Below are 12,021 nucleotides of genomic sequence, written 5' to 3'. Positions count from 1 at the left end.
CCAACAGACAGTTACAGAGAGAAGGAGGACGTTTGGCTTGATTAAATTATTAAACCACACAAACAAAAAAACAAAAGCAGCATCAAAGAGGCACTGCGGCTCTCCTCCAAAGCTCCTCGCTGTTCCCTAAATACAAAATACGGAGAACGTGTTCTCCCAAGTCACTATTTGGCATAATTAGCTAAATGTGTGCGTTTGTGCACAAGTGTGTGTTTGTGTACAGTGCGATCGGACCCATTCCTCCAACTGCTATCTAAAATAACCAAGTGGTTAACAACGACATGATGCCAGGGAGGCTCCCAACCAAACGCCACCGCACACACACACACACACAAACACACCGCACGCGTCTACACACGTGCACATTAAACAATACTCTAATTACAACATTTATAACTCCCCCTTGCCTTCTGCGTCTTTCCAACCCCCAACACACAAATCTGTGAATCTGGAATTGAATTTAGCCCAAGTTGAGGGCTGCGTTGGCATGAAAAGACTATTTGATTAGAACGGCAGTTGTTTCATTTGTGGTGCAGCAGATTGCAGAGCCTCTCTATCCGGTGTGCAATCTGTATTCATTACTCGGTGTAAAAGGATGATCCATGTCCTGACACCAGGCTCATCATTTCATGCAGATGCACAGCAGCTCCAAGAGGCCCTTACCACGCCGCCATACCGTGCCTGCGCCTGAAACCTCTGCTCGGCAGCTCATCCCTCTTTCTGCGCTTCTTTGCCTTATTTCCCAATAATAGCATCTGGTCTTTCTTTCCCTGATGACCTTTTGGCATCAACTGAGTGAAGGTGTGCCGAATACAAAAGACATATTGACCCCAAAACGGGGGCCTCGAAATTGATTGACATGAATCGGTAATATATAGTAAACGGCAAAAACACTTGGAACACAATTACTTTCTTGGAATATTCTATTTTTGTGTAACAGGTAAAAGGAAATATGCTAACAACACCCTCTTTCTAAAGAGCCGAAGCATCTCAAAAGAACAGTTTACAGGAGCTCACATTTCTCACTATCCCCTCGTTCTTTTCCGTCTGCATTCAAAGCCCCACCACCTTTCCTTTCATTCCATGCTGTGCCATACAACCCTGTTCTTTCTTTTCAAGGACTCCAAAGGCCTGTTGGCACCTCGCCCAGCACCAGCATCCAAGACAGAACTGTGAAAAGAAAACTGCAGGGCATTCTGTGCCCTTTATTTTAGCGTGAATGAATCTGGTGTAATCCTCCCCTCCACATGTGCACAAAAACCCCAAACTTCACCAAAAGATCTTGCGCGCTTGACTGCTCGTTGCATTCTGAGCCTTGATTCGGAAAAAATTAGCGGCCGGAGTTCCCTTTGGCCACATCTCACTGCTCCATGCTGCCGGGCTCCGGACGGATGGCCTACTGATGGCTGTCCATGATTTTATAACCCCCTCCCATACACACACACACACACACACACACACACACACCAAACCCTCTGCAGCCAAACATGGCACAAATGCAAGCCTTTCCATGACGTTTCACACAAACATAAACGGTCCCAAACGTTCACAAATCACCGAAACGCCTGCACATTAAAGACCAATAGGAAAACTGTGGTATTAGGCAGGTATTGTATTCTTAAACCTGTAAGCAGGAAACTGTGAGCTAAAAGCTACGCACGAGTCTCCGCGTAATAAAAGTGCTTCGGTTCCAAACATGCCCTCAAGCTCTGTGCCTCCTTTTTAAAGTGAATCACGCTAAAAATAAAGCAATGAATTTTGATAAGGAACCTTGCGTCAGCAGCGATAACCCAGAGGAAACTCATTTTGCTATCAGGGAGACAATTTGAAAATTCATTCTGTGCCGTTGTCATATCCCTTTGTCCATGTCATTATGGAGTGATCTGGGGAGCATCAGAATTGACAATAAGGAAGGATGCCTTGGTTCGTCTTAACAGAACAAGGTCACTTAAGATACCCTACGCTCCCTGACACAACTGTCTGATGTCTCGTATGTCTTTCAACAACCACACAAGTCTTTCCCATAAGTTCCTTCGGGGGATTGAAACTGAGATCCTAAACTTTCTGGGCTCGTCGTGGTGCGTTTGTGAAGTGAAATAATCCCTTTGGCAGCGTCACAGAGAAGCCAATGCCTCACCTTTGGAGGCTGTAGAGAGGGGAGGCTTAAAGAATGAACTTCCAAAAGAAGAAGACCACAAGCGCAGCAAACATGCCTATCTACCTTGTGCCACATGCTGCAAAGGCAGAAGGGGAAGAAAAGGCAAAGGGGTAAACTAAACATGGACGCTGAGACAAGCAGACCTGTCGACAGGCATGTAGAAGGGCTTGTGTGCGCGTGCCAGTTTGACAGTGTGCATCCTCGTGAGTACGCACGAGTCCTCGCCTTGTGTTTGCTGTTGACCTTATGGGTACTTTGTAGAAAGGCAGGAGTCGAATACTGGAGCTTTACAGCCTACCACGGGTAGACCCGATGTGGTCCTGCCACGGAAAAAAACTGCCAGCAACCAGCTGTCTGCGGCCTCTCGGTCACGTGCGCGCCACGCCAGCAATGATTAGCCCACATTCATCCAATGGTGCTCGCTAGAGACCCGCCTGTCCTCTTCTCCCATCCGTCACTGCTGAAGGACATCACAACACAGACACGACGGCGGAGACATGGAAGGACAAGGGAGGGGGGGAGGCGGCGGTGGAGGTGGAGCGGACATGGGGGAGGCGAGGGTCCCTCCACGCGTCGGCGGAGCGGGGTTGAGGTGCCATGGGTTGATCCACGCAAGACAGGGCAGAGATAGGCCTACCACGCCGGACAACACTGTCCAGAGCTGAGGAAGCAGTGCTATTATGCAGGCTGGCATTGATGTTACACACAACAACCAGCAGCTGACTTCCCCGAAGTGCGGCCAATGGGAGGGAGGGAAATGTACTGTGTGTATGAACCAGTCATTTCTTGTAAATGCACCACTCCTCCTTATCCTCCTCCTACTCTCTCATCCTGCTTCGGTCTCTTCTGGATGGAAGAAACCAACGCGCATCACATCCACTACCCGTCTCTCACCCCGTCTCTCTGTCTCTCTCTTTCTCCCACTCACTCGCTCTCCTTTACTTTATTTGTTTTTCTCTGCTTTGGCACAATATGTCAGCATATTAATGATGAATCTCTCAAACTGATAAGTAAATTGCACGTTTAGAAAATGACATATTGTAGAGGATGTTTGAAGGCCTTTTAAACCCAATTAGGCATCGTGACATGTGGTATCAGATGGAACATTTAAATAATTCACAGAATGGATTCTAGTTCGTTTCTGACAGAAGCTGCAATAAAGTAAACGGGTTGATTAGCATCCCAGAGACAAGATCCATAATGGCCGTCTAATAGTTTTAACATCCAATTCTATGTTTAACTTTATGTGCCGTCCGACTCAAACATCTCGGAGGATGAATTTAAAGAGGTGCGCGTTTGTCTGAAGCAGCCGGCTCTTTCGGGATTCCGATTAACACATGTCCTACTCTGCGTCAACTCGCCCTCTTTCCTGATTATGGAGAACCGCGCGCTTCCCCTGGACAAGTGAGGCTTACAAATCACCCCTGCAGCAGTTGGAAGAGCTGGAGGAGTTGAAGGCACTCGGCGCAAGGCTTTACTGCCTGTCTCCTCTGAATGGCTCCCTGAAGGCTCCTATGATAATAGCTCACAGCCGTGCCCTTCACGGAGGCTGACATCAAGCACACCCCTGCAGCAGAATGGAACGGCATATCAACTCGCCCAATGGGGTGTCGTATCGACTCATCCACTGGTTCCCGCTCGTAACGCGGGTCGGAGTTGAAATGAAACAGTGCTAGCTGTTGGGATCGGGCAACGTCCGCCGATGTCCACAGCGAAATATCATGGAAGACGTGTGTATGGTTGATCAGACTGGGAGGATCGGTTTAAAATGTGTATTCATGAAAGTTATTCAGGTCTATTGCTCCCATGTACTGATTAAGAGACAATGGGCCCGTGGACACGTGTTGGCAAAAGCCCCCCCGACTAAGACACAGACGTTCATTTTAAGTTAAGCTTCTTTTTATTGTTATTCCGTCTCTCCGTGTGGTCATTTCCTGTCTCTTTGTAGTCGTTACTCATCTCTCTGCGGTTCCGTTCATCTTTGTGGTCTTTTAGTGTCTTCTCGTAGTTTTGAGTCTTTGTGGCGCGTTCTGATTTGCTTCGGCTATTTTGTAGCTCATTAGCATTTATATGTAGTTGTTTTGGGACTCTTTGTGGTCATTTTGAGCCTCTTTGTAGTTGCTTTGAGTCTATATGGAATAATTTAGTTTCACATCGTTACAAAGGGTCTTTGTGTTTTTCGGCACCTGCTTTGAATCTGTTTGTAGTTGCTTTGGTGCTTTTATAGTCAATTTGTGATTCTTTGTAGTCATTTTGGGTCCCTCACTTCAGCCTGTCCCCGGTTGGTGCGTTTCTCTTTGAGTGACATTTTGTAGGTTAAGGCCAGAGGGCTCCGCAAAACTTCAGCAAAACTTTTTTCAAAGGTGACGTTAATGAGTAAATGAAATGAGGGCCCTCTCATCCAAAATGCATTGTGAGTGGCATGAATCAAGGCAAAGTCATCACTGGCTAAATGTCGACATGCTTAGAGAACCAATGTTTGTTTACAGCAACCATATCTTTGCAGGATGACCATGACAAGTGGATGGTTTGTTTCCAAGAGGGAAAAAGCAGCTACGATGATGACAAGAAGAAGAAAAAAAAGCTCATTGTTGAATATGACTCCATACATCAGATCTCTTCTGCTACATATTATCCCTCCTCTCCACTGGTTTCAGCCTGTCATAACATGCTTTCTTTCATGTTGAATGTGGTAAAGAAAACTGGAGAAACCCCAGTCAACAACGCCAATCTCAGATATATTTGATGCATTCAGATATCAGCCTGAACACCTTCTATCCTGTCGATCCAAACATTCCTTCAGACTAACACTCCTCTGGGCAAAGAACTGGGAAACGTGTTACAGAATACTACTAGTAGCAGTTGCTAGGTTGTGCTAACATTGTTTGCCAGTGAATGAAATAGTTAATGAGAGTTGTGACAACTGTTTGTCTGGCGGCTGAATTTTCACATGGTGGTTTTTTCTCCTGGTTGCACAGTGGAGACTTTAACCAATTCATCTGTTGGAGTGTTGGGTTTTTTTTGCTTCTCCCAGAGAAAATATGCCAAACCAAGCAAAACCTCAAATAGTGTCCCGGTCATGTTACTAAAATGGGCCCGAGCTTTTTGGGGTAAGTGAGTGGCTCTAAAAAACACATAAAAGAAAGGACATACAAAAAAGGGACATTCATCCATCCAGCCATCCATCATAACCGGTGCAACGGTGAAGCCAATTTCCACAAAGCTGCTAAGCTGATTGAGGCAGACCAAATCTGTTTCACCAGCTTACATTCCTTCAAAATGGCCATCTCACTTCCAATATCACGGGCTTTTACTGTTCCCCATTCCCCTGGCTCAGGCTGAGAGTTAGCAAGGCTTAGCTGGATGAAACACTCCAACAGCCCAGTTCTCCCCTGGAACCCAGTGATATCTCTATAGCACAGCCTCTCCCAACATAGCTACACTTACTAGGTTTATTTATTGTTGTGCTTTGCCGGTTTAATTTCTAGTTTTATTTTTATTATTTTTGGGGTTTCAAATCATAGCATTATTACCGCCATTAGGATGTAAAGAAAAGCTTTTTGTGAATTCTGACTAATCCAGGCATACAGGCAATCTAATCACAGCGCCTGTCTATGCACACACACACTGCAAATTGCACAGGCAGCACTTAACCACAACACCTTCCAGTGGAGTAGATTAAATTCACACAAGGCCTCTTTCAAGAAGGAAATTGGACAGATAAGAAACAGATTTCAAGAAAGAAGCTTGCCTATGGAGAGCGAGAGAGAGAGGGCGTGGAAGTGTGCAAAGAAAATGTTTGTTCGCCTGTAAGCTCAGTCCTGCACGCGCCACTGTAAATAGTGTGATCACATACATGATACTTAGCAATCTTTTGTCATGTATTGTCCTGTGTTCCTCTCCCCGCTTGTTATCTCTCTGTCTATCTCTCACACTCTGCCTGTCATTTTACCACAGCAGCAAATATCCTGTTGGCCCAGAATGCAGACTGCTGGTGCTGGTCTATCTGGCCCTGGGATCGATCCGGCTCCAAGCCGAGGCCTTCCATTCATCTCAGAGCCATAAAATGTGATTAGTGCTGACTACAGCACTGCAGGGAGATGAGCTGATAGGCCTGATAGCCTCAGATAGGCTGTGCTGGACAGCAGCAACAGCATGCAGTGGATTCATCCTTGCCTTCTTCCTCTCGCCGGTTTGCTTTTTTCTCACTCTCATCTCTGTCAACCTCGTACTCACTGCCCCTTTCTAGCTTAGCCCTTCTGTCCTAATGTTTTCCCTCTTCACACTCTCCCTAAACTGGAGCTCTTATTTTATTGGTTTGCTTCGTTTCTAAGACACAAGACTTTATGTCAAGGAGTTAAATTGCAGCAGAAAACTGATGCCAGTAATGTCCGTTTTACTTTTTCTTCTTCATGCTGCACAGTTACTGTATATTCCAATGGAAAAACAGGCCTCCCTCTTTCTAAAGCCACACCTACAGAACACACATTTAGTGCATCTCTGTGGCACGTGACTGCCTCTGTCGGCCAATCAGGGAGCAGAATCAAGCCTGAATGCTGTGACAAGATGTGTAGGAAATGAATGACTGCCTCAATTCTTGGAGTAAGTAGTTGCTAGATACCAATTTAGCACCCTTAAAGTAGAAGTCTGTGTGTGTTATAGGAGATGGAATGAATTGGGAGAGAAAGGCGGCTTTATGATCAATGGGGCAACAGTGCTGACCTGTGTCTCGCGGACATTCTCCACTGTGAAGTTGAACCAGACTCTGAAGCGGGGGTTGCAGGTGTCAGGGCGGATGAAGAGGTCAAACTCAAACTCACTGATGTAGTCAACCCGGCCGAGGTTCCCTGCAGAGGGAATGGAAACAGCTCACATTAGCTTCAGGCAGAACTCCTGCAGACCACAACACAGAACCACGGCAGCATCGTCGCTTCAGGATTCCTTAAAGTTCACAATCAGCGGGATTAAAACATTACAAACAAACAGACAGACGGTCACTCACAAGACCAAATGATGTTAGGATCAGCTTTCAAAGACAGATGTGTTAGATCGGTGTACTAACAGTGCCTCACTGTCATGGTGTTCGCTTCCAGGGTTTTTTAACTAAATGTACAGTATCTGCACATTTAACTACATTCACACCAAGCGGATACCCAGAGAGCCGTTACTAGGAGGAGCTGAAAGACCAACAGACAGGGCTTTTCCAGCCATCCATATCTGACACACAATATACCATCCACAGCAAAAAGATCCAGATGATCAGGGGAAGGATAATTAATCCGATGGGAACTATTTCCCCGCTTCCAATTCACACCGCTGTCTGTAAGATGACTGGTTAGTAGCGGATTACATGACAAGCTTTCAAGATATAGGCCTTGTCGGTACCTTCCTATTGATATGTGTGCACACATGTAGTGGAGGATGTTGTGGTGGATCACTTGTGAATTAATGATTGTCAATGAAAAAAGACGGGGGGGGGCGAGAACATAAGGTGTTAACAAATTGACAGCTCATTTCTACAGAACGCAGTGCTTGACAAAATACATTAAAGCAGTCATTTGAAGGCCGCTATTGAAGAGTTAAGTTTGCTGGCAAACTAGGGCGACCTGCAAGGACCAGCGCCACAACTCTGCACTGGGGCACGGTTTACCACCTGGTGGCAAGTAGAACCCTGCATCAGCAGCACACACACACACACACACACACACACACACAGCTTATTAGAGACAGATGGGCTAACTACCACACTGTCAAAGCAGATCCCACTCCTTCTGCCGTTGGACAGACCTAACCCACTAGTCAGCTTGCAACACACACACACACACACACACACACACACACACACACACACACACACACACACACACACCTTTCTCTGCTGAACTGACACTATACAGCGAAGGTGCTATCACCAGGGTATATATGGGCCTCACTGCATCTGGGCGCTGATATATAAATAAGACCGGTATTTCAGGTTGAGAAATGGTATATTTAACACAGCATGCCGCAGTAACACACAAGCAGCGAGAAATAAATTGCAAGAGGATCTTGTGGAACAATAAGCTGACGACTGATCCGTATTTACATTTGAAGCCCATCCACCAGCAGCCAGCACTAATGGTGAGTGGCGTCTCATTCCAGCACACTGGAGCCTGGAAGGAATCGCTCTCCGCAGGCCGCCCTGAGTGCAAAGGGAGCGGCTGAGCTGTGCTGAAATATTGCTGTTACTTCATCTTCTCATTTGCAGCATACGGTTGGTAGATAAAAGACAGGTGGAGGGTTTCAGAAGGAGAAAGCAAGTCAGGAATTCTGTGTGTCTTTATTGCTGTTTAAAACAACGAACGTGTAAAAAAATGCATCTCTTAAATACAGAAATAAAGACAATATAGCAGAGGTCTTCAACGTTTTTCAAGCCAAGGTCCCCCAAACTGATGGCGAGGTGGAGCAGGGACCCCATATTCTACGGAGTTTGGTCCGCCATCTTTTATTTTTGAGCTTCACGCTCTTCAGACGTGAGCATAAACGCGATCTGATTGGCTGGTGCCTGCGCTGTCGTATTCGCATGAAAGGAGCAGTGAGTGAACCGGTGCCCAGCTTGAGAGCTGCTGAGGGAAGCTGAATGTGTGTGTTGCGGACTGACAGATAACGTCTTCTCCATCAATTTATCCGTTCGCTTCAATATGTTGGATTCATGTTAATGTGTATTTAAAGACCATAAATAAAATTCTGATTCTGAAGACATTTACATTTGTGGGGAAAAAAATTGTTTAAAAAAAATTGTCTTATCAACCAAACATTTCGCGACCCCCCTGCAGTACATTCGCGGACCCCCTGTTGAAGACCTCTGCAATATAGATTAAACAAGGACAACAAAAACTGAATGCACATTTTGATCAATATCTTGACATGAAAACATTTTGGAGTTGCTATCATCGCTTGACACAGAAATGATTCATTCAACGACTGTCCAGCCCGAGTTCGCTTTCCCACTGTTACTGAGCCAAAGGACAGGGACCCGTCTGAGTATCGCTGTGCCTGGCGGCTGGCTCACAGAGCCTGACGGCGTGAGACCTGAGAGACGTCTGCAGCTTCAACATGAGAATTACAAGTTCAGTCCGCGGAGAAGCGGGGATGTGAAACGCCATTGATCCCCGTTTTCATTTTACCGCCATATTCGCTTTGGTGGGCTGGTAGCCCGACCCTTTGAATCAATCCCACATGAATTAGTGTTTAACTCGTGCAAAAAGGCAGATAGAGGTAAGTTCTGTCGAGTCTGTGCGATGCTGAGAAGCGATGCACAGTACAGCGGATTTTAAATAATGACTTTTGGTTCTTGATGGAAGGGACTATGTAAGTGTAAGTGAAGCTAATGAACTACGGACTACGAGAAAGACGAGGAAGAAGGAGGGCGGAAGGAGGGCAGAAGGGGGGGCGAGGAGGGGGGCACTGTATCTAGTCCTTGAGATCTGGAGTCCGTGCATAATTCCTCTTGAGTATCATCACTCGCGATATCCTTCCTCAGTGGTGCCTTGGCAGGTTATGTTGAATATCAATCTTTGTCCTTGAGGGAAAACCAGTACAGCGGTTGGACATTAACAAATTGGTTTTCAACTAACAGCTTATCCCTGCTGCTGCAGCCCAACAAAACACAATTGTTGGTTCTGAAACAGATTTTACACTTGACAGCCTCTCCTTGAGGAGAACCCGAAACAAAACCCTCTGTCTCTCTCTATCTTTGGCTGTCTTTCTCCGGCCCTTCCGCTCCCGCCGTCTCACACATGCACACACACACACGGGAAAACAAATGAAGTAAAAACCGTAAATTTCAGAAAAGGTGAAAATAACATAACTCTGTAAAAACGTGTTTGTGAAATGGGAGCGAAACCTGCATCATTACACAGGGCCATGGGCAAGTAAACAGGGAGCAAACCCGAAGGTGGCCAAGTGGACAGTCAGTCATCCACACATGGGCTCACAGCCCCAGTGTGTGTGATGAGAGAGAGAGAGAGAGAGAGAGAGGGAGGGAGGGAGCTGGAGAGGGAGCAGAAGAACCTGGCTAATGTAATCCCATTATGGAGGTACAAGAGGGAGCAGTCACAGTGCTCAGCCCACACAATGGGCCGGCCTTCAGCCTGTAGCTATACACTGGATGGATGGTTTCTGCCATGCAGATGGATCATCGTACAGCAGCAGCAGCAGCAGCAGGCCCCACTTGCCTCGGGGCCTGAGGTGGAACTCACTCACACAACCAGCCATTAGGATGGTAATAGGGAGTTGTTTCAAAATGAAACAGACTCCTCGGTTATACGGCGCTTCCTACTTAGCAGACGTTTCGGCTGCCGGGTCCGGAATCTCGCATGTTTTCATGCGCAGGTTTCTTTTTAGAGCAATTCGTTTTGCCATATCGAAAGTAACGACGCCTCCTGGTGACGATGTATACCTGCACTCGCACGACAGGCAGCACATTCAATTGCTCCCCATTGACATAGGCGTGGGCTGAACTTTGTTTAAACCAGACAAGCCATTCAACGAGGGCTGCGCTGCTGAGGGAGACCAACCAGGCACCTTTTTAAACTTATTTTTTGCTGTGTTCCATTTCATTATTGGAAAACACAACAGTTTCCCCCCCCCCCCCCCCCCCCCCCACCCTGGCCGCTCTGCGGTCTGAGGAGGATTCCTGGACACAGAAGAGGGAGACTGATAAAGATAGAATTGATTCAAGCCAGCAGCAGCCATAGTGAAGGGGTCTCAGTTTAGACCTGCAGCTAAACGTCTGCCTGCCCCCCCCCCCCCTCGTCGGAAGGCGAGTTGTCACAGAGGCAACATCAATCTCCTGCCTCACGACTTCTTAAAGACTGCCTTCTCCCCTGATGCCTTATCACTTCATCTGCAGGCAAGATTAAAAGAGGTCACCTCTTTCCATACCGAACAGGTGTGCTAGACTGCAGTCCGTGTTTTCCGGAATCCGATTATTTTTATTTTTTTTCAATCAACCTTCGAGGGATAGTTCAACTCTTTGGAAAGAAGTTATAATTACACAGAGTTAAATGATAAGACGGATTTTCACTCTCACTTATGCTTACACAGACAGCGGATTGTAGCTTAGCATAGCATAAAGACTGGGAACAAGAGGAAGTAGCTAGACTGGCTACTTCAAAAGTGAACGAAATCCGACAAAATTCACTTCCTGATTAACAAATGGCTTTATGAGGATTCATGTGCCGGGCTATTTCTTGGCAATCACCCGGAGTCTCCCCTGGTTTCTTGGCAAACTCAAGGTTTAAGTCACCGTAACATTAATACTCACATGCCAAATGTAACTTTACAAAAGCGATGGCTCCTTTTGGTCATTTCTCCTGACTAATACTTGACGGGAAGAGAAAACTTTGCGTGGTCCAATTACTTTGTAAGAAATGAGGGACGTTGGTGTGCTTCCGCAGTCTCAGCCAAATCCAGTATGTTGGACGTCTGGGAGGGGACCATACTTTGGCGGAGTTGCAGGCTCCATTAGGCCTCGGAATGGAAGGATGGCGCCCCAAACGGAGCTAGGCTAATGCTAATCTTTCAGTTCAACGCTAAACAGAAAGGGGACTTCTTAAGTTCAACGACAGGTTTGTTTTTGCTCAGTGCCAACAAAGAGAGGAACGAACACAAGTTTATCACCCAAACCACCCGCATTTAATGAAGCCTGCCAAGAACCAGAAATTATAGCCACACCAGCAATTAGACACATCCCCTCAAACAAACAACAAGGCAATGACAATACAATACAAACCAGAACATTCATGCCAGCTATTTTAATAACTTCTGAATTCACCAAGAACATGACCTGTTTAAAAATCATTGCCTTGATTGGATCTTTC

General features: G+C 46.4%; 1 protein-coding gene across 1 annotated transcript in view; it reads right to left on the bottom strand.

Annotated features, from left to right (window-relative positions):
* agbl4 (AGBL carboxypeptidase 4) overlaps positions 1-12,021 on the bottom strand; it is a 201,981-nt gene that overhangs the window by 177,254 nt on the left and 12,706 nt on the right. Inside the window, exon 3 of the mRNA XM_040184981.2 lies at positions 6,881-7,005. Coding sequence (XP_040040915.1) covers positions 6,881-7,005 — 125 coding nt within the window. The remainder of the gene's footprint in view (positions 1-6,880; positions 7,006-12,021) is intronic.

The sequence above is a fragment of the Gasterosteus aculeatus genome, chromosome 8, assembly GCF_964276395.1.
Source record: "Gasterosteus aculeatus chromosome 8, fGasAcu3.hap1.1, whole genome shotgun sequence".
Taxonomy (NCBI): domain Eukaryota; kingdom Metazoa; phylum Chordata; class Actinopteri; order Perciformes; family Gasterosteidae; genus Gasterosteus; species Gasterosteus aculeatus.
Note: the sequence above shows the minus strand (reverse complement) of the source record. Positions and strands in the feature narration are given on the sequence as shown.